We start from the raw sequence: 23,073 nt of genomic DNA, 5'->3' as shown, positions 1-23,073 counted from the left end.
TCCTCTTGCACAACCTTGGTTTGCGATGGGTTCTGGCCTTTCTGCCTAACTAATCTGGGATCAAGAGCAACATTGGGAGTCTCTTGACCGGATCACACAACCCACCCTATGGTGAGCAATTACCTGGAGCAGGTGGGAGAGGAATCCTGACTGAGGGGCATTTGGAGCATAGTATGGAATAAATGTGACCTCCTTATCATATATAGTCCCCGTTAGGAGGTGGTACATGCCGGTTGGTGGTGCACTTTGCTTGGTGCAGCTGGAAGGGAGGTTCTTACAGAAAGCAATAATCACTCCACGGATGTTAGCTTGTGCCCATGCCGCTATGTAGGCTAGAGGGAAGTGGCGGATAACATATTTAGGACAGCTGGTATACAGATACTTTTTATAACTTTTTCCACAACAAAAGTAAAAGCTTACAGCATACATCACATGTACCCATAATCATCCAAATAACATTTCATGTACAAAGAGATTAGGGATTCCTCACCATAGCAACTTCTACTGTTATTCTAAATATTCACACTATTTATTTATGGGATTTAGCAGTAAAAAGAAAAAAAAACATCTGTAACATGTTAAGTATTACAAAAAAATGTTTGATTTAATGGAGCGCCTCCTGCTGGTGTGACTGGTGAGTTGTGTAAGCAGAAGTCTTCTCACTTTACTGCTGTAGCATACAGGCCTCTAACACTGACTCTGCATCTGATTGGCTGGTCACTGTGGGGGATGGGGACACCAAAAACGGAGAATAACAAACCAAGGGCAGTCACATGACAAGGTGGGCGGGGACACCAGAGAGTTTTCAGCAACAGCTAAATGTCAGCAGGAGCAAAGTCGGGAATGATGGCACTGGGGTCCCCAAAAGATAAAAGCCAGCAAATCCCTCCCCTCACCAGTTTCTGCCTATAGATTCTGGGCGGAGCAATCTCTTAGAGGCTCCTCCCCATCATCCATCTTTCTAGTGACAGAAGAGGTCAGCCTGTGAAATATCACTGCAGAAATACAGATATAAATTCTGCGCTCACAGACCTCACTTCCTGTGCAGGAAAGGCAGCTCAGATTACACAATAAATTCATCTTTCTTTTTATAAAGTCCCCAGAGCCAAAATCACAACAGACCCAGACGTGTCACCATCCCCAATCATTGTTCCCCTTCCCCCCTCAGCAGGTGGCAAGATCAGCTGTTTCTAATTTCATTGCAGATGAGTTCTTGTCTGAGTTTTCATGTGTCTGAAGGTTTCCACTCTCAAAGGAGCTCTTGCCGGTGTGTCTTCTCATGTGCTTATGAAGGTTCCTCTTCTCAACAAAATATTTCCCACACTCTGAACATGCATATGGCTTCTCACCTGTGTGAATTCTTTGGTGTCTCTGAAGGCTTCCTTTATCAAAGAAACCTTTCCCGCATTCTAAACATGAAAAAGGACGCTCCCCTCTGTGTCTTCTCATGTGCTTATTAAGATTTTCACATTGAGTAAAACGTTTTCCACACTCTGAACACGAATAAGGCCTCTCACCTGTGTGAGTTTTAAGATGTCTCAGAAGATTTTCATTCTCAAAGAAGCTTTTCCCACATTCTGAACATGAAAAAGGACGGTTGCCGGTGTGTCTTCTCATGTGCCTTTTAAGGTTTCCATTATGAAAAAAGCATTTCCCACACTCTGAACATGCATAAGGCTTCTCAGCTGAACATGAATAAGGCCTCTCACCTGTGTGAGTTTTCAGGTGTCTATTTAAGCTGGTTTTATCAAAGAAACCTTTTCCACATTCAGAACATGAACAAAGATGCTCACCTTTGTGTCTTCTTATGTGTTTATTAAGATCTCCGCTATTACGAAAACATTTCCCACACTCTGAACATGCATAAGGCTTCTCAGCTGAACATGAATAAGGCCTCTCACCTGTGTGAGTTTTCAGGTGTCTATTTAAGCTGGTTTTATCAAAGAAACCTTTTCCACATTCAGAACATGAAAAAAGATGCTCACCTTTGTGTCTTCTCATGTGTTTAATAAGAGCTCCACTATCACTAAAACATTTCCCACATTCTGAACATGGGTAAGGCTTCTCACCTGTGTGAATTCTGACATGTCTAACGAGGACAAAATTAGTTAAAAATTTCTTCCCACACTCTGAACATGAAAATGGCCGGTTGCCAGAATGATGTCTCTGAGGTGTACAAAGACGCTCTTTAGAACTAGAATCTTTCCCACGCTCTGAACACGGATTAGACTTCTCGCGTGTGTGAATTTGTAGATGTCGAAGAAGCTCACTCTTCGATAAAAATCTCTTCCCACACTCTGAACATGGAAAAGGTTGCATGTCTCTATGTCTTTTCCTATGCTTAAGAAGACCTCCACTTGTAAAATAACATTTCCCACAATCTGAACATGAATAAGGCTTTTCACCTGTGTGACTTCTGAAGTGTCTAACAAGGGCACCTTTTTCTAAAAAGTGCTTCCCACACTCTGAACATGAATAAGGCTTTTCACCTGTGTGACTTCTAAAGTGTCTAACAAGGTCAGCTTTTTTTATAAAATGCTTCCCACAATCTGAACATGAATAAGGCTTTTTTCCTGTGTGACTTCTGAAGTGTCTAACAAGGTCACCTTTTTCTACAAAACGCTTCCCACATTGTGCACATAAAAAAGGTTTAACCCCTGTGTGAGATGCCTGATGCCTAATAAGGTGACATTTATGAATAAAGCCTTTCCCACACTCTGAACAAGAAAAAGGCTTCTCCCCTGTGTGACCTCTCAAGTGTCTAACAAGGTCACTATTGGTTGAAAATTGCTTCTCACACTCTGAACATGAAAAAGGTTGCTCACTTTCATGAACTTTCTGGTGTCTAATAAGACTTCCTTTAGTAACAAAATGTTTATCACAGTGTAAGCATGAAAAAGGATGCTCACCTGTGTGAGTTTTCTGGTGTTGAAGAAGGCCTTTGTTCTCAGTGAAAACTTTCCCACACTCTGAACATGAATAAGGATGCCACTCTATGTGTGTTTTAAGATGAGAAGTAAGAGTGGATTTCCTACTAAAGCTTTCACCGCATTCAGAACATGATAATCGTTTACCAGCTTCACACCTATCAGCACATGTGTTACTGGCAGAGTCCTCAGCAATGGATGGAGCTTTTATAGAATGTGATTGGTCAGAAGATTCCTCAGGATCAGAGGGTGACCCATCTGCACTGTGATCTCTATGATGTGTATTCACAGTGATTGGAGACCATTGTGTGACGCCATCATCTTCTGTAGCACCATCTGGAGGTGGAATAGGATGGACCTCCAAGGGGTTCCTCACATCATTTCTGTCTGTTGGGGGAACAAATATAAAACAATGTTTATAGCTTCTGTTGTGTAGTTTGGAATCCTGTATGCTGCTCTAGTAGACAGAAGTGTCACAGAGCTCAAGCATAGATTTGGCTGCAGTACAAAATAGTATCATAGTTGGTTGAAAAAGGACATCTGTCCATCAAGTTCAACCAGAAGAACAAAGAAACAATCACTGCCATGAAGCCGCATATATCCCAGCTGATCCAGAGGAAGGTGAAGATTTCTTACAAGGCCTGGGCCAATTAGCCTTTGAGGGAAATATTCCTTCCTGTCTCCAGATGGAAGTCATATAAATCCCTGGATCAACTCTACTGGGAATTACCTAATAATTATAGCCATGGATGTCCTTCCCTTCAAGAAAAGCATCCAAGCCCTCTTTAAACATACATTTAAAACATATGAAGTAACAGTATCATAGTTGGTTGAAAAAGGACATCTGTCCATCAAGTTCAAGCAGAAGAACAAAGAAACAAAATCACTGTCCCAAAGCCGCCCATATCCCAGCTGATCCAGAGGAAGACGAAGAACCCTTACAAGTTCAGATAAATCCCTGGGTCAACTAAACTGGAAATCACCTGGAAGTTAGTAGTGGGTGTCCTTCATTGCAGAAACCAACCCCAATTCCCCTATATGTATATAGAAAATACAGTGCCTCAAGTAGGGAGATAACAATGATTGTTGTATTAGAAAACAAGTCCATAACAATTAAGAAAAATGGTGGGAGGGAGGCTGGTGACCCTGAGAGGGAGGACTTGTAGCTGGGACAATAGGTCCAGATGCTCCAGGGGTTGGATTCTGTTTCCTGGGTTTAGGTCTATTAGGCTTGTTAAGTTTAACAGGTAAATTCCTACCTGACAAAGGAAGCTCACCCATGTGTCTCCTCTTGTGTATAACAAGAGTCCCAAACTGGCCGTCTGCCACGCATATGGAGAGTCTTATGCTTCATACACACTTGAGATAAAAGTCTTTGGAAAATGCAAGATCACAGACCAATTTTACCCCCTTCCATGTAGTATGAGAGCCAAACTCTACACAGTCTATTCTATGGAGCTGAACTCCCCATCAGATAAAATCTTTGCAAGATGCTGCACGCAAAGATGCCCATACTCATTCAAAAGATCATTATCTGCAAAAGATCTGTTCCTGCAAAATGCATTCATAGTCTATGAGATCTGCAGATCCTCATACACACCTGGTTTAACAGACTTCATCTGCATATCTGGCAATCATCTGCAGATCTGAAAATCCATCCTGGTGGATCTGATCTGCAGATGATTGTCTGATCTGCAGATGATTGTCTGTTAAACCAAGTGTGTATGAGGATCTGCAGATCTCATAGACTATGAATGCATTTTGCAGGAACAGATCTTTTGCAGAGAATGATCTTTTGAGTGTGTACGGGCATCTGTGTGTGCAGCATTTTGCAAAGGTTTTATCTGATGGGGAGTTCAGCTCCATAGAATAGACTCTGTAGAGTATGGCTCTCATACTACATGGAAGGGGGTAAAATTGGTCTGTGATCTTGCATTTTCCAAAGACTTTTATCTCAAGTGTGTATGAAGCATTAGCTGCTAAGGATGACCAATGACATGCAAATATTTCCAAGTTCATGCAGGATTAGATAAATCTGTATGCACCGTAAAAATGGACCAATCAAGTCCCACCAAGGTTTAAAGAAAACCCGCAAGGAAAATAAAATGCCCCTGGAAGGTACTCAGGAGGGGGAAGCCTCTGGATCCTAATGAGGCTTCCCGTTCTCCTCCGTCTCTTCGTTCCAGTGCTGGGATCCCCAGCTATTTCCGTCGGAGCCAGAGGGGGAGCTGGAACTGCGCCTGTGCAGATGTAAATAGTGGCACATACTGCAGCTGCTTCTGCCCCCCCCCCCCCCGCCATTTTCTGGGGGTGCTAGCGGCGGAATTGAGGAGGATGGGGGAGGCCTCTTTAGGATCCAGAAGCTTACCCCTCCTGAGGGGCTCTCCCAAAAATGACAGCTGGAAGGTGTGGTATTAAATCAGACAGAACTTCCTCCCCCTTCAATATCCGCAAATATTTGGACCGAGTTCTTTGAATCTGATTATGTTGGTCGGAGTAAATGGGAGGAAAGCGTTAAAGAGAAATACATAGAGGCACCAGGGAAGCACTGAGACGATTAATGATAATAAATGACTGGAATATGGGGATATTTAAGGGGGTAGTATAGAGCGTGGGGCCTGGGAGGTATTAGAGAATATACAGTATATTGGAGGAGGGGAGTAAGAAGATATAACGTCAGTGGGGACAGGAGGCTGGAGAGTAGTACTGGATGTATGTGTAGCTGGGGTTGGGGAGACAGATAAGACAAGTGAAGGGCTGGGAAGTTGGGAATGTGCAGCATAAGTCGGGACCAGGGATAATAGGTAATGTATACTAAACATAGCAGATGAATAATGTCAGTCATTGGAGTTTTGTAGGCAAAGGGAAAATATAGTGAATGAAGACTGCATGTTACCTGGGGGACATGATGGCTGCACTTGTTATGTGCGTGAGAAGAGGGCTGCACTTGTCAAGCGGGAAGGGGGGGCATGATGGCTGCACTTGCTATGTGGGGACATGATGGCTGCATTTGTCATGCAAGCGGTTGGGGAGGGGGTTCTGATGGCTGCACTTGTCATGCGGGGGGGGGGGGGGGAAGGTTTCTGATGGCGGCACTTGCTATGTGGAAGAGATGATGATAGCACGTGTGTGTGTGTGTGTGTGTGTGTGTGTGTGTGCGCGTGCGTGCGTGCGTGCGTGTAGAAGCATGTCAGCCGCAGTTGTTATGTGGTGGACATGATGGCTGCACTGGGATTTTAATTTAGAAAAAGGGTGGACCCGCATACAGCTAATCAGATTTGTTTGATCGATATACTGCTTCCATTCTCACATTACTGATGCCAAAAAACCCCAAGGCTCACAAACTTGGCCATTGAGTGACTGTGTGTAGAGATGGCTCAAACCTCCGATTTTAGGTTCGCGAACCTCGAACGCGGACTTCCGCAAAAGTTCGCATTCGCGTGAACCATGCGAACTGCAATAGACTTCAATGGGCAGGCAAACTTTAAAAACTACAGACACTGTTTCTGCCCACAAAAGTGATGGAAAAGATGTTTCAAGGGGTCTAACACCTGGAGGGGGCATGGCGGAGTAGGATACATGCCAAAAGTCCCTGGGAAAATAACGGATTTGACGCAAAGTAGCGTTAAAATCCCTAAAGGGCAGAAATCACATTGCATTCCTAAATTGGAGACATAAAGTGCATGAAAACATCTTGAGTGTGTAGACATGGATCAGCAGGTAGTGTAAGAAGTGTACTGCTTCACACTGACAGACCAAACTCACTGTGTAACGCACCACAAACAGCTGTTTGTGTAGTGATTGCCGTGCTGGACTGGTGCGCACGATGGCGAGAGTGCAGGCGATGGTGGTTTTCAAGCCCATATGGTCGGGCTGAGGTAGCTCAATGACAGAACAACAGTGAGTGTCCAGCTGATTGACTTTGGTCTGTCCACAATGAAGCAACAACCTTATTATCTTGGGTCAAGTGTGCCCCCCAACACACTCATATAAGTCATTGCTTCATTGTGATATGCAAGCCCCTTCACCGCAGCAAGGTAACGATCACGAAGGGGAATTGACCCATTTACATGCCTTTTGTTTGTTGTTGCAGCCGCCACTGTGCAGCCAGGAAAATTAGGAAGGCATGTACACGCACCAGAAAAATTATTATTGATTTTGTTAGCGGCCGCTGCTAGCAGCGGCCTTAAAAATTCAGGTAACCACCTGGAGTCCTGGACCCTGTTGGTGGTGGCGGAGAAGGCAGTCAAGTGGCCTGCAGGCAGAGATGCTGTGTGGTGCCTGGGGACCAACTTAGTTTCGGGGCAGGCAGTCACACGCGTGCGGGCAAAGATGCTGTGTGCAGGGACTGACTTAGTCTTGGGGCAGACAGTAGCCCTCCGGGATCCATGCCTCATTCATTTTGATAAGGGTGAGGTACTGAACACTTTTTTGACCTGGGTGACTTTTCTTCTCAGTGACCATGCCTCCAGCTGCGCTGAAGGTCCTTTCTGACCGGACGCTTGAGTCAGGGCAAGCCAGAAGTTGGATGGCAAATTGTGACAGCTCTGGCCACAGGTCGAGCCTGCGCACCCAGTAGTCCAGGGGTTTATCGCTGCTCAGAGTGTCTATATCCGCACTTAACGCAAGGTAGTCGGCTACCTGCCAGTTGAGGCATTGGTGGAGGGTGGATACGGAAGGGCTAAGGCGAGGCGTTGGACTAAAGAATGTCCGAATGTCTGACATCGCCATGAGATCGCTAGAGCGTCCTGTCCTTGCCTGCATGGACATGGGAGGAGGAGGAAGAAGATTACTGGCAGTGTCCCCTTTATTCCGTTATGCTGTCACATCACCCTTAAATGCATTGTAAAGCATCATTGACAGCTTGTTCTGCAAGTGCTGCATCCTTTCCGCCTTGTGTTGAGTTGGTAACAGGTCTGCCACTTTGTGCTTATACCGAGGGTCTAGTAGCGTGGCCACCCAGTACAGGTCATTCCCCTTGAATTTTTTTATACGGGGGTCCCTCAACAGGCTGGACATCATGAAAGACCCCATCTGAATAAAGATGGATGCCGACCTACTAGCCATCTCCTCTTGCTCTTCCTCAGTAATGTGAGGTAAGTTCTACTCTTCCAAAGGAAAAGGAGGAAATCGGCACTGCTGTCATATACTTTAATCCAAATACTTAAAAAAGCAGAGTAACATTATCCATTTCAAGAATCAAAATCCAAAGACACATACCATTGGTGACTGTGGGTGGTGCGGTGGGTGCGGAGGGTGCAGAGCCTTACGGCCGTTTCACGCGTCTTGCGCTTCTACGGAGGCTGCAGGGGGGTACTGGCGCAAGCAGACTTATATATTGTAACTAAATCTGCACGCAGCATCTCGCCGCTAAAGGCGCCGCCCCCCCCTGGCCATCACAACAAGCCTCCCGATATGCCGCTCAAACGAGCGGAGGCTACTGGGAGCGAGTGATGTCAGGCACTTCCTGACTACGGTGGCCTGTGTGGGAGACACTCTATTAGGTCTCCCAGGCAACCCATGCAAACCAGGCCAACAACGTAAGTCAGGAAAACCTGCTGCCATCTTGTGGCAATATAAAATATTGCGTCTGTCAGGCTTCAAAACATTTACATAGTGTGAAATTTAAACATTGTTAAAATTATAAGAGCATATTAATGCATGTAAAACATTCCTACATATCTTTAAAGTGCAATCAGTGCTGTCCCTGGACATGGAAGATCAAAACATGATTGTGCATCAATAAACATGACTAAGTGACAATATTTCATGGTAAACCTGTAATGGATAGTGCAAATAGCTGGGACACTTGTATGGTGAGGTAGTAGGTAAAATATTGTGCAAAAATGCATAATGAAAAAGTGCATGTGAATAGGCCAGGGACCCTGGTTTTTGTGCAAATATTTATTCATACTGACCAGAAGTGACGGGAATATATGTTGGAAACTTAAAAACAATCAACAAGGGGGAACCGGGATGGAAAAATAACTACCTGTTCCCCCTTATGCTGGAGAGGGCCAAAGTAATCAAGAGAGAAGAAAGTTATGGGACATTAATTTCAAAAAAATGTTTGTGTCAGCAAGGCATGATGAAAAGTACAGGCAAAACCTAGGCCTATACCTGTGGGGGGCTGAAATGGACCATTATTGGAAGGATGGGCACATCAAAGGGAATAGTAAAAAATGGGAGCTATTAGTATGACATGAGTGTGTGCTGGGGGACCGGAGGTGGAAGGGGGAGGAGCACGGGGAAAGAAAAAGGGGGGGGGGGAGGGAAAAAGGGATGAAAGGGGGGGGAAAAGAAAAGGGGGGGGGGGAACAAAAGTTCGGATGGGAGGGTGAGAAGGAGGGGAAGGGTGGGAGGGGGAGGAGGGGAGGGTATTGGGGAAAAAAAAAAAAGGGGGGGGGGAGGAGAAAAGGGGGGGGGGGGAGGAAACCATGAGCAAGGGAGAGGCATCAGGAAGGAAGGGGGGGAAAAACCACACTCACATTTGCAGACTCAAAGACAGGGTGCCCCTATTTGTGCAAATAGGAAGGAATACTCTAACATTTCCCAATATTCTCTAATACAATAGGTCAATTCATCTAAGACGAGAGTGCAACCCACACTCCCAGGGGTCAGGGGTCCAAAAAACATGAGAGGTCAGTGTGGTCGTTCATTCCAAGTGGGCCCATAGCATCAGTTTTTAAAATCATGCGGGCCTCTTCCCTTTTCAGGTTGCTTTCTCTGTTCCCTCCGCGTCTTGGGAGTGGGACGTGCAACAAACCAGCAAAAGTCAACTTTGTAGGGTCTGCTTGATGGGCTTCTCTCATGTGGGTTATCACCCGAGTAGAGCCTCTGCCTGACCCAATTGAGTGGAAGTGCTCACGAAATCTCCTGTTGAGAGACCTAGTGGTTTCCCCCATATAAAACCTACCGCAGGGGCACCACAATGCGTAGACGGAAAACAACGTCTATATTTTATATTGCCACAAGATGGCAGCAGGTTTTCCTGACTTACGTTGTTGGCCTGGTTTGCATGGGTTGCCTGGGAGACCTAATAGAGTGTCTCACACACAGGCCACCGTAGTCAGGAAGTGCCTGACGTCACTCGCTCCCAGTAGCCTCCGCTCGTTTGAGCGGCCTATCGGGAGGCTTGTTGTGATGGCCAGGGGGGGCGGCGCCTTTAGCGGCGAGATGCCGCGCGCAGGTTTAGTTACAATATATAAGTCTGCTTGCGCCAGTACCCCCCTGCAGCCTCCGTAGAAGCGCAAGACGCGTGAAACGGCCGTAAGGCTCTGCACCCTCCGCACCCACCGCACCACCCACAGTCACCAATGGTATGTGTCTTTGGATTTTGATTCTTGAAATGGATAATGTTACTCCGCTTTTTTAAGTATTTGGATTAAAGTATATGACAGCAGTGCCGGTTTCCTCCTTTTCCTTTGGCATTCAGATACTACTCTGACCTGAGCACGCTGAAGATATACAACATACAGCACATACGTGTCAACATTGGACTGTGTCGCCCTTCCCCCCCCCCCCCCCCCCTCTCCTCCCTGGACAGCATACGGCTAGTGCAGTGCCAGCATTTTTCTTTTTTCTTCCATCTACATGGCATCTTGGAAGTTCTACTCTTCCCCCCAGCCATGAACAATACCACGGTAAAGGTGAGCAGCACAAGCCCCCTGCAACGCCTGCTGCGGTTGTTCTTCTGCCTCCTCCTCAAAAAAACCTACCTCCCTCATCTGACTCCTCTTCCCCAGACGACTCCTCCTCCCCCCTCCTCTGTGCTGCCGCAGGTGTCGATGACAAATCTGTTCTGCTGATGATTGTTCCCACTCTTCCTGTTCACGTTGCTCTACAGCTTGATCCGCCACTCTACCCACAGCATGCTCCAGGAAGAAAACATATGGGATCAAGTCGCTGATGGCGCCTTTACTGCGACTCACCGGGTTTGTCATCTCCTCAAACAGACGCATGAGCCTTCAGGCATTACGCATGAATGTCCAGTACCTCGGCAAGACAATCCCCAGCTCCCCAGAGCCTGCTCTAGCACCGTAGCTGTACAGATACTCATTGACGGCTTTCTCCTGTTGTAGCAGGTGGTCAAACATCAGAAGCATTGAATTCCAGCGAGTAGGGCTATGGCAAATCAATCGCTTCACCGGCAAGTGTTTTCTCTGCTGAATATCGGCCAAGTGCGCCATGGCCATGTAGGAACGCCTGAAATGCCCACACACCTTCCTGTACTGCTTCAGGACCTCATGTAAGCCTGGGTACTTACACACAAATCTTTGGATTATTAGATTCAGCACATGTGCCATGCAGAGTACATGTGTCAACTTCCCCAAATCAAAGCCGAAATGAGATTGCTGCCTTTGTCCCACACCACGTTGCCGATCTCCAGCTGGTGCGGGGTCAGCCACTGATCCACTTGTTTGTTCAGAGCAGCCAGGAGAGCTGCTCCAGTATGACTCTCGGCTTTGACGCAAGACATGTCCAAGATGGTGTGACACCGTTGTACCTGGCATGCAGCACAGGCCCTGGGGAGCTGGGGGTGTGTAGTTGGAGAGGAGATCGCAGCACCAGTAGAGTAGCACTGCCACTCGGCCGAGGAGGACGACAGCGAAGAGGATGTAGCAGGAGGAGTAGGAAGAGAAGGAGATGGCAGCAGACCTGCCTGCAAGCCGTGGAGGTGTCACAACTAGGTCCGCTGTACTCCCTGCTTGCCAGCGGTCACCAGGTTGACCTAATGTGTTGTATAAGTAATGTACCTGCCCTGACTGTGCTTTGCAGACCAGGCATCCGTGGTCAGATGGACCCTTGACCCAACGCTGTGTGCCAGAGATGACACCACTTGCCTTTCAACATCACGGTACAGCTAGGGTATCACCTTGTTTGAGAAATAATTGTGGCCTGGTATCTTCCACTGTGGTGTCCCAATCGCCACAAATTTTTGGAAGGCCTCAGAGTCCACCAGCTGGTATGGTAACAGCTGGAGAGCTAACAGTTCCACCAAAGCTGTCAGACACCAGGCAACGGGGTGACTGGCAGACATTGGCTTCTTGGGCTCAAAGATTTCCTTAACGGACACCTGGCTGCTGTAGGCAGAGGAGCAGGACCGCTCAAGGTGAGAGGCGGAGTGAAGGAGGGTGGCTGTGAAGGTGCAAGGACTAAAGCGACTGAAAATGCTGCATCTGAAGGAAGAAGAGGAGGTGGAGGGTGGCTTTGCTTTTGTGTGCTGCTTCTCCTCAGGTGGTCATCCCATTGCAGTTTGTGCTATTTCATCATGTGCCTAGGTAAGGCAGTTGTCCCTATGCAGGTCTTGGTCTTTCCACGACTCAATTTATGGTGGCAGAGAGTAGATGGCATCGCTCTCATCTGAGGCAGACACATGAAAAAATGTCCACACTGCTGAGCCCTGGGATGATGGCATTGTGGTGGTGGTGGCGGCAGCAGCTGACGTTGAAGGGCATGTTGGCTGGCTGTCCATAGATGGCGATACATACCGCTGGACACTGCCACAAGCTGTTTCTGATGACGAGCTCCCCCTGCTTATTTCAGCAACTCATCTCCTCCTACTCCTCTCTGACTCCCTCTCTGAACCGTCCCCCCGTTCATCTGGTCTATTGGGAACCTACGTGACATCCATGGCAGTATCATCATCATCATCATCATCATCCTCAACAGCTTTGCTTGTATCAGCCACCTCAAAAACTGCACCAACAGCAGGTACTTAATCATCCTCATACCTTACGTCCATAGTGACGGCTAACTCAGACATATGAGGTGGTGTAACATGCTTAGCGCCTTCATCTTGTTGTAACAATAATGGCTGTGAATCAGTTAATTCCCCACCAAATAACTCCTGCATACTGTCAAATGGAGCGTTAAGTGTTAAGTGGGTTGCCAGAATCAGAGCAGGAGGAGGAAGATATGTCACGGTTTCATGCGGAAGCTGAGGAAGATGAGGTGTTCTGTGTTAAATAGTCAACTACATCCTGACAATCTTGGGAGTTGATGGCACGTGCCTTCTGAACACTGTACTTTGGTCCAAGGCCGCACAAAATCACGTCAGCTCGACCTTGAACAGACCTGCCGGGTGGCCTGCCTCTGGCTCTGCCTGTTGTTTTGTCCATATTGGGGGGGGGGGGGATATGAAGTGAAAGGTGTGCACTGTCTTGACTAATACAATGTGCAGTCACACAGATGCAGTGAAAGGTGTACACTGACTGCTGGTGTAATACAATGTGCAGTCACACAGAAGCAGTGAAAGGTATGCACTGACTGCTGTATAATGATGAGATGAATACACTTGAAATCCTATAACGAGAATCTGTTATGGAGGGCAATTATACCATCCATTCAAGTGTAAGGTATGCACTGACTGGTATAATACAATGTGCAGTCACAGAGATGCAGTTAAAAGTATACACTGACTGCTGGTATAATACAATGTGCAGTAACACAGATGCAGTGAAAGTTATGCACTGACTGGTATTATAATACAATGTGCAGTCAAACAGGTGCAGTGAAAAGGTATGCACTGACTGGTATATAAAACAGTGTGCTGTCACACAGATGCAGTGAAAGGTATGCAGTGACTGGTGGTATAACAATGTGAAGTCACACAGGTGCAGTGAAAAGGTATGCAGTGAATGTGTTGGGCCTGGCACAGTATAGCAATTAGCAAGGGCCAGCTGCGACAGACAGGGCTGCATATGCAGTGTCAGTGGGCCACACACAAAAAAAAAAAAAAAAACACATCCCAAGAACATTAGCTCTCAAAAGAGCTTTTTTGTGGTGCTTTTCAGCATCAAATATCAGCAAGGCGCAAGCTAACAAGACCTCCTAACTAACGCTTTCCCTATCTCTCCAATGTCTCTCCCTTCTCTCACTATAGCAGCAGCAGACAGAGTGAGAAAATGGCCGACGCTGCTGCCTTTTATCGGGGGGTGGGGGCTGGGGGGGTGGATGACGGGGTCCAGGAGGGAGTGCAGCCTGATTGCCTGTCATGTATCTGCTGACTGTGATGTAGAGGGTCAAAGTTTAGCCCAATGATGTAGTATTGGGGGCGGGTCAAACTCGCTATACGTTCGCATTTCTACACGACCGCGAACCCGCGTTGTTCGCGCAAACCGTTCGGGCCATCTCTAACTGTGCATCAAGGTTAGAAAAGTGGGCAGAGCCAACAACATTTTTACATGGTAAAATTTCAACTGCAGCCATTCTTACACTGTTAATGGCAGGGTTCTCAAACTTGGCACGGTTGGTCACTGGATGACTGGGATTAATATTAAGGAAAGTGTGTGGAGCCTGCAACAGCCAATCAGAGTTGTTTGAGTACCCAGCAAGCTCATTGTGAACCAGAACTCCTAGGGGTGTGTAAGGGGCTACAATGGACCAAAAAGGCCCTCTTAGTAAAATAGCAGCATCACTGCTGAAATATGCAAATCACCCATTGTTGTCCCTGTAAGCTAAACATACCTTCAGATCGGCTGGAATGCAAAGATGTGTCAGCTTGTTGGTCCAATGTGGCCTCTTATGCTGGGCATACACGAGGCGATTCGGCGGCTCGATTAGCCGCCAGATCGACTCCCTCCTCATCCCCGCGTGTGCCCGGATCGATTCCCGCTCGTCCCCGCCGACGCTTCTTATCTTCCGCTCGATTCACCGCTATCGTCCGCCCGCGGGTATCGAGCGCGGAATCGATCCCCGCGGTGATCGGTCACGTCGGATATCATCAATCGAGCCATAAGGCTCAATTGATAATCCTCCCTCGACGCCGTGTATGCCCAGCATTACACACTTCTAGGAGTTCTGGTTCACCATGGTCTTGCTGAGTACTCTGTAACTCTGTGTGTTTCAAGTCCTACCCCATAGAGCCACATTAATCCATGCCATGCACTGATGAAGACCGATCAGTCTGAAACGGTCTGTATGCATGTTGGATTATTGTAGTTATGTATATTTAACAAGCTGACACATCATTGCATTCCAGTGGATCTGGAGGCGTGTTTAGATTACAGGGACAACAATGGAGAATTTGCATATTTCAGCAGTGATGCACTGGGAGGCATCATATGCTTACACCAACCTGAATTATTGCAAATACTTTCTGTTTTAAGAAAATAAACTTTTGTTATCCAGTGGCTGGATAGTGTACTGGTTAAGGGCACCGCCTTTAACATGGGAGACCAGGATTTGAATCCTGGCTAGGATCAGTACCTATTCAGTAAGGAGTTCAAGGCAAGACTCCCTAACACAACAGGGTGGCCCCTTGAGCGCATCCCAGTGGCTGCAGCTCTTGACCGCTTGGAGTCCAACAGGAGAAGAGCGCTATACAAATGTTTGGATTATTATTATAGTTTTGCTTGATTTCAATGGGAAAATTTGAACTGCATCCATTCTCACATTATTGATGACCAGGACCCCAAAGCTCACAAACTTGGTTACTGATTGACTGTTTGCCAAGGTTAGAAGAATGTCCGGGCTCAGCAACAACCAAATACATACCCATTTAACACGTGCGCATTGCCTCTGAAGACGCTCAGGAGAGCGAAACGATCGTAAGGCGACCCCCACTGCTCCCACCTCACCCCACAGCCATCTGAGTATCGGGTAGGACCAATTTTAAATGGACATGTTTGCTTAGCATTTTGCATGAAGCCAAATGGAATAAAGCTTTTTTATGCTGTAAACATTGCATGTGCCAACTGCTTCCCTACTATTTGCTACATTGGAAATTGCTGTTGTTTCTTAGTTTGAGCACGCAATTATCAGCAGTACCCGTTACTAACTCCTCAGCACCTCATGCTTATCCCTATGCATGCTTCCTGACTATCTGCAGTGCCAGTTTCTTTGCTCTACTTGTTACACTTCAAATACATACCCAACCAATGCTGGGTCTTCAACTAGTCTACCAATAAAAAAAACCAAAGGATAATTCATACTAATGGCGAGCAGCTTATATCTAATGAGGGGATGGAGAGGATCTCAGTGTCAGCATAGAATAGGTCAGGTAAGGTTATTTCTTCACCTGAAACTGGCATTCCTAATTCACTGGTCACCATCATGTCCCCCTCCTCCATACACTGCCGGCCACCCGTCACTTCTGTCTCCTCTTCTTCTTCTTTAATCTCATGTTTCAGATCAGTCAGTTCTTCAGCCTAAACCCACAAAAATCATATAAGACACAATATTCCACACATTAGAATGAAGTTGCAATTGTGTGACTGCACACTCTGTGAGACTTTCAAATCGACATGCCCGGCCAGCGATCCAACAGCACTTTTGATCAATCAGCAACACAAGAAGTAAGAAGCCGGCACCATCTGTATCTTCTGCTCTTTTATTGCATTAAAGCATAGACATATTCCAGCAATAGTAATGCAACGTTTCAAGGCTGCACGCCTCTTTATCAAGCTAAGCTGGGAATGACACTTGCATAACAAACATACATGTATTTATACTGATCATGGATGGCAGCAGCCAATAGAATTCAAATACACTCGTACCAATCATAATGGTCCTAGTATTGCGGACCTGATGGGGAACTTTTATGCTGCTAACCTGATAGGATGCTGAGTCCAGGAACCTCCCATCTGGTGTGTCCCTCCTGGCCACCGGCTCGAAACCTCCTTTGTCCGCCTCCCAATGCACGGGCGCCACCTCCTCCGCATATAGCGGACCTGATGGGAGCCCTGCATGTCGTCACGCTATGGGCGGCATAGGGAGGCGGACAAAGGAGGTTTCGAGCCGGTGGCCAGGAGGGACACACCAGATGGGAGGTTCCTGGACTCAGCATCCTATCAGGTTAGCAGCATAAAAGTTCCCCATCAGGTCCGCAATACTAGGACCATTATGATTGGTACGAGTGTATTTGAATTCTATTGGCTGCTGCCATCCATGATCAGTATAAATACATGTATGTTTGTTATGCAAGTGTCATTCCCAGCTTAGCTTGATAAAGAGGCGTGCAGCCTTGAAACGTTGCATTACTATTGCTGGAATATGTCTATGCTTTAATGCAATAAAAGAGCAGAAGATACAGATGGTGCCGGCTTCTTACTTCTTGTGTTACACATTAGAATGAATGAATAAGACTTTGCAGAAGAATATCATTATAATTTCAGAGATTGATAAGGATGCAGGACAGTCTCCCTACTGGTTTCCACACTGTTTTTGCAGTTGGAGTGAAAAACTACTGTCCAGTGCTTTCAAAAAATAAAAGAAAATCCTGAGATTCTCCCATGAGGAGATGAACTAGTCAAAAACTGTAAGATCTGTTCGAATCATGATACTTACTGTAAGTAAGAGCAACACAGGAAGAAAGTAATTCATAGTGCATTTTACTCTGGGACAAATGTACATCTTATATGTATGCATATACATGTATTACTATTGTACAGTTGTTTACAATACGGTTCCTTTCAATTGTAAACCCTCACTTCCACCTACCTGATATTTCAGCACATAGCTGTGATCTTCCTGTGGACAATCCTGGGGATAAAGAGAACCTGTGCTTCTCTCTGGTGGGATTGTGTGAATTAATGATTCAATCTTATAGTTACTACAGAGATCTTTGTGTCCTCCTGAGAGCTCCGCCTCCTCCATCACACTGTCTGCTCCCTCCTCCTCTTTCACCTCTTCTTCACCAGTAATGCTTACATTGTTCTGCTTTACATTCTAAATATATTATAAAATATAACATTAATGTTAACAAAGTAAACATCATATTTCATTGTTTGTGGTTTTAAATAACTTTTTTACCTGATAATTGAGAGGGCTGGAGTGATCTTCCTGTGAAAAATCCAAGGAATAAAGAGGACCTGTACATCCTTCTGGTGGGTTTCTCTTACTAGATCCACCTAAAGAAAACACACACTGACTGAATACAATAAGCCTAATTTAGAAACATCTTCATGCATCTGCAGTGAGGATAGCAGAAGGGAATCAGCAAACCTGGACTTATCTCCTCCTCATTTGTTGGTGCTATGATGTTATACTGAGGAATGGAGATGGGCCTTTCATATGATGTACAGTATCTCCCCCTCATTTGTTGGTGCTATGATGTTATACTGAGGACTGGAGATGGACCTTTCATATAGTGTACAGTACATCCTACTCATTTGTTGGTACTAGGATGTTATACCGAGGAATAGAGATGGATGGGCCTTTCATATGGTGTACAGTATCTCCTCCTCATTTGTTGGGACTATGATGTTATATACTGAGGACTGGAGATGGGCCTTTCATATGGTGTGCAGTATCTCCTCCTCATTTGTTGGTACTATAATGTTATATGAAGAACAGAGATGGACCCTTCATATGGTGTATAGCAGTGTTTCTCAACATTTTATTGGTATGTACCCCTTTTAAAACCCTGTACTCACCAAGTACCCCCTAGCATAATAAACATTATCCCAAGTACCCCTTGACAAATATCTATTTAATCGTAGTACATTATAATTGGTGCTAAACAATTTCCAAGCATTTACTATTGCTTTTGATTAGCTAAAATACTAATTTAGTGTAGTTTAAATAAGATTTATCATTCTCTAAAACTCTAAATTTGTTGTTCTTGGTTAAGTATATCAAACCAGAGTACCCCCTGGAACCATCAGAAGTACCCCCTGGGGTACGCGTACCACATGTTGAGAACCTAGGGTGTATAGCATCTGCTCCTCATTTGTTGGTACTATGAGGTTATGCTGAGGAATGGAGATGGGCCTTTCATAGGGTGTAAAATATCTCCTCCTCATTTGTTGGTACTATGATGTTATACTGAGGAATGGAGATGGGCCTTTCATATGGTGTGCAGTATCTCCTCCTCATTTGTTGGTGCTATGATGTTATACTGAGGAATGGAGATGGGCCTTTCATACGGTGTACAATATCTCCTCCTTATTTATTTGTACTATGGACATTCATGAACCTTGCTTGCACATACTCAGTCCAGAATCACGCACCCATGGCCAGGAGCCGACTAGAAGATGAAGAAGGAGCCTATGCTGTAACAGTAGAATCTATGAGGATCCAGTACAAATCTGGACTATCCACAGACTTTGAACTACTGAGGTAAGTCTCTAACTTTTTTTTTTTACTGACTTCTGAATCTAAATATAATTATTTATACCTGATGTTCCTGTTTAACAGTTTGCTACTTATACAGCTAATGTGGCAAAGGGAGTGACTCTCAAAAGCTAATCCTATAACAGCTTTTGTAAGTGCAAATATAACAGATTATCACAAATAACATAACATATTCCGATGCTGTTACTGCACCTATAGTTATCTTACTCTTGGAGACCCCCTTAAAACTAAGAAGTAAAATAAGACCACTTCAGTATCAGGTTATTTCCTCACCTGAAACTGGCATTCCTAATTCACTGGTCACCATCATGTCCCCCTCCTCCATACACTGCCGGCCACCCGTCACTTCTGTCTCCTCTTCTTCTTCTTTAACCTCAACTTTTATATTAGTCAGTTCTTCAGCCTAAACCAACAACATCATAAAAGAAAGAACATTTCACACATTAGAATACATGAATAAGACTGCAGAAGAATAAAATTATAAAAGATTGATAAGGATACAGGACAGTCTTTCTACTGGTGTCCACACTGCTTTGGCAGTTGGCCTGAACAACTACTGTCCAGGGATTTTCAAAAATAAATACAATCATGAGATTCCCCCATGAGGAGATGAACTAGTCAAAAAAATTGTAAGATATGTTAGAGTCCTACTACTTACAGTAAGTGACAGCAACACAGGAAAAAAGTAATTCATAGTGCATTTTACTCTGGGACAAATGTACAACTTATATGTATGCGTATACATGTATTACTATTGTACACAATATGGTTCCTTTAAATTGTAAGCCCTCAGTTCCACTTACCTGATATTGTGACACATAGCTGTAATCTTTTTTTGCACAATCCTGGGAATAAAGAGGACCTGTACATCTCCCTGGTTGGTTTGTGTGGATGGAGGATTCGTTCTTAAAGTTACTACAGAGATCTTTATGTCCTCCTGAGAGCTCCGCCTCCTCCATCACACTGTCTGCTCCCTCCTCCTCTTTCACCTCTTCTTCACCAGTAGTGCTTACAGTGTTCTGCCTTACATTCTGGAAATATAATAAAGATAACATTAATATTAACAAAGTAAAAATCAGATTACATTGTTTGTGGTGTTCAATGACTTTTTTACCTGGTGATTGTGAGGGCTGGTGTGATCATCCCGTGTACATCCTTCTGGTAGGTTTCTGTTACTGGATCCATCTGAAGGAAACACACACTGACTGAATACATTTAGTCTAATTTACAAACATCTCCATTCATCTGCAGTGAGGATAGCAGAAGGGAATCAGCAAACCTGGACTTATATGCACATTTGTTTGTAATATGAATTTATACTGAGGAATGGAGATGGGCCTTTCATATGGTGTACAGTATCTCCTCCTCATTTGTTAGTACTATGATGTTATACTGAGGATTGGAGATGGGCCTTTCATATGGTGTACAGTATCTCCTCCTCATGTGTTGGTACTATGATGTTATACTGAGGAATGGAGATGGGCCTTTCATATGGTGTACAGTATCTCCTCCTCATTTGTTAGTACTATGATGTTATGCTGAGGAATGTAGATGGGCCTTTCATATGGTGTACAGTATCTCCTCCCCATTTGTTAGTACTATGATGTTATACTGAGGAATAGAGATGGGCCTTTCATATGGTGTACAGTATCTCCTCCTCATTTGTTAGTACTATGATGTTATGCTGAGGAATGTAGATGGGCCTTTCATATGGTGTACAGTATCTCCTCCCCATTTGTTAGTACTATGATGTTATACTGAGGAATAGAGATGGGCCTTTCATATGGTGTACAGTATCTCCTCCTCATTTGTTAGTACTATGATGTTATACTGAGGAATGTAGATGGGCCTTTCATATGGTGTACAGTATCTCCTCCTCATGTGTTGGTACTATGATGTTATACTGAGGAATGGAGATGGGCCTTTCATATGGTGTACAGTATCTCCTCCTCATTTGTTGGTACTATGATGTTATACTGAGGAATGGAGATGGGCCTTTCATATGGTGTACAGTATCTCCTCCTCATTTGTTGGTACTTTGATGTTATGCTGAGGAATGGAGATGGACCTTTCATATGGTGTACAGTATCTCCTCCTCATTTGTTGGTACTATGATGTTATGCTGAGGAATGGAGATGGACCTCTCATATGGTGTACAGTATCTCCTCCTCATGTGTTGGTGCTATGATGTTATACTGAGGAATGGAGATGGACCTCTCATATGGTGTCCAGTGTCTCCTCTTCATTTATTGGTATTATGATGTTATACTACTAATGAATAGAGATTAGCCTTTCATATGGTGTACAATAGCTCCTCCTTATTTGTTTATACTATGGACATTCCTGGACCTAACTTAAACATACTGAGTCCAAATGCACTCATCCATGGCCAGGAGCTCGGCCAGAAGATGAAGAAGGAACCTATGCTGTAACGGTGGAATCTATGAGGACCCAGGACAAATCTGGACTATCCACAGACTTTCAACTACTGAGGTAAAAGTCTCTAATGGTTGCCATACATGGTACAATTTTTTCATCCAATCTTACCATTTCTATGTAATATAAGGGTAAATTAAGTGAATATACTAAAAGGATAATTTAGGCAGTTCCCTTATACTACATAGAATTGTTAAGATTGGATGAAAAAAATTTACCATGTATGGCCACCACAACGTTTGTTTTTGTTTTTACTGACATCTAACTATAAAAATAATTATTTATACCTGGTGTTCCTGTGTTACAGTTTGGTACTAATACAGCTAATGTGAAGAAGGGAGTGACTCTTAAAAGCTAATCCTATAACGCTTTTTTTTCAGTGCAAATAAAACGGATTATCGCAAATAACACACAACATATTTTGATGCTATCAGCGCACCTATAGTTCTCTTACTCTTGGAGACCCCCTTAAAACTAAGAAGTAAAATAAGACCAATTCAGTATCAGGTTATTTCCTCACCTGAAACTGACATTCCTAATTCACTGGTCACCATCATGTCCCCCTCCTCCACACACTGCCGGCCACCCGTCACTTCTGTCTCCTCTTCCTCTTCTTTAACCTCATGTTTTATATTAGTCAGTTCTTCAGCCTAAACCCACAAAATCATAGAAGAAAGTACATTTCACACATTAGAATACATGAATAAGACTGCAGAAGAATATAATTATAAAAGATTGATAAGGATACAGGGCAGTCTTTCTACTGGTGTCCACACTGCTTTGGCAGTTGGCCTGAACAACTACTGTCCAGGGATTTTCAAAAATAAATAAAATCATGAGATTCCCCCATGAGGAGATGAACTAGTCAAAAAAATTGTAAGATATGTTAGAGTCCTACTACTTACTGTAAGTGACAGCAACACAGGAAAAAAGTAATTCATAGTGCTTTTTACTCTGGGACAAATGTACAACTTATATGTATGCGTATACATGTATTACTATTGTACACAATATGGTTCCTTTAAATTGTAAGCCCTCAGTTCCACTTACCTGATATTGTGACACATAGCTGTAATCTTTTTTTGCACAATCCTGGGAATAAAGAGGACCTGTACATCTCCCTGGTTGGTTTGTGTGGATAGAGGATTCGTTCTTAAAGTTACTACAGAGATCTTTATGTCCTCCTGAGAGCTCCGCCTCCTCCATCACACTGTCTGCTCCCTCCTCCTCTTTCACCTCTTCTTCACCAGTAGTGCTTACAGTGTTCTGCCTTACATTCTGGAAATATAGAAAAGATAACATTAATATTAACAAAGTAAAAATCAGATTACATTGTTTGTGGTGTTCAATGACTTTTTTTACCTGGTAATTGTGAGGGCTGGTGTGATCATCCCGTGTACAATCCTGGAAATAAAGAGGACCTGTACATCCTTCTGGTAGGTTTCTGTTACTGGATCCATCTGAAGGAAACACACACTGGATGAATACATTTAGTCTAATTTACAAATATCTACATTCATCTGCAGTGAGGATAGCAGAAGGGAATCAGCAAACCTGGACTTATATCCACATTTGTTTGTAATATGACTTTATACTGAGGAATGGAGATGGACCTTTCTTATGGTATACAGTA

At 44.5% G+C, this 23,073-nt stretch overlaps 1 protein-coding gene across 1 annotated transcript in view; it reads right to left on the bottom strand.

The window, feature by feature from the left end:
* Positions 1-371: 371 nt before the first annotated feature.
* LOC137535016 (uncharacterized) overlaps positions 372-23,073 on the bottom strand; it is a 39,956-nt gene continuing 17,254 nt past the window's right edge. Inside the window, exons 10-19 of the mRNA XM_068256778.1 lie at positions 22,803-22,900; positions 22,491-22,718; positions 21,961-22,090; positions 20,119-20,189; positions 19,808-20,035; positions 19,278-19,407; positions 17,682-17,779; positions 17,370-17,597; positions 15,949-16,078; positions 372-3,314 (exon numbers count right to left, since the gene is read on the bottom strand). Coding sequence (XP_068112879.1) covers positions 1,165-3,314; positions 15,949-16,078; positions 17,370-17,597; positions 17,682-17,779; positions 19,278-19,407; positions 19,808-20,035; positions 20,119-20,189; positions 21,961-22,090; positions 22,491-22,718; positions 22,803-22,900 — 3,491 coding nt within the window. The 3' untranslated portion in view covers positions 372-1,164. The remainder of the gene's footprint in view (positions 3,315-15,948; positions 16,079-17,369; positions 17,598-17,681; positions 17,780-19,277; positions 19,408-19,807; positions 20,036-20,118; positions 20,190-21,960; positions 22,091-22,490; positions 22,719-22,802; positions 22,901-23,073) is intronic.

This window comes from Hyperolius riggenbachi, chromosome 10, assembly GCF_040937935.1.
Source record: "Hyperolius riggenbachi isolate aHypRig1 chromosome 10, aHypRig1.pri, whole genome shotgun sequence".
NCBI lineage: Eukaryota > Metazoa > Chordata > Amphibia > Anura > Hyperoliidae > Hyperolius > Hyperolius riggenbachi.
Note: the sequence above shows the minus strand (reverse complement) of the source record. Positions and strands in the feature narration are given on the sequence as shown.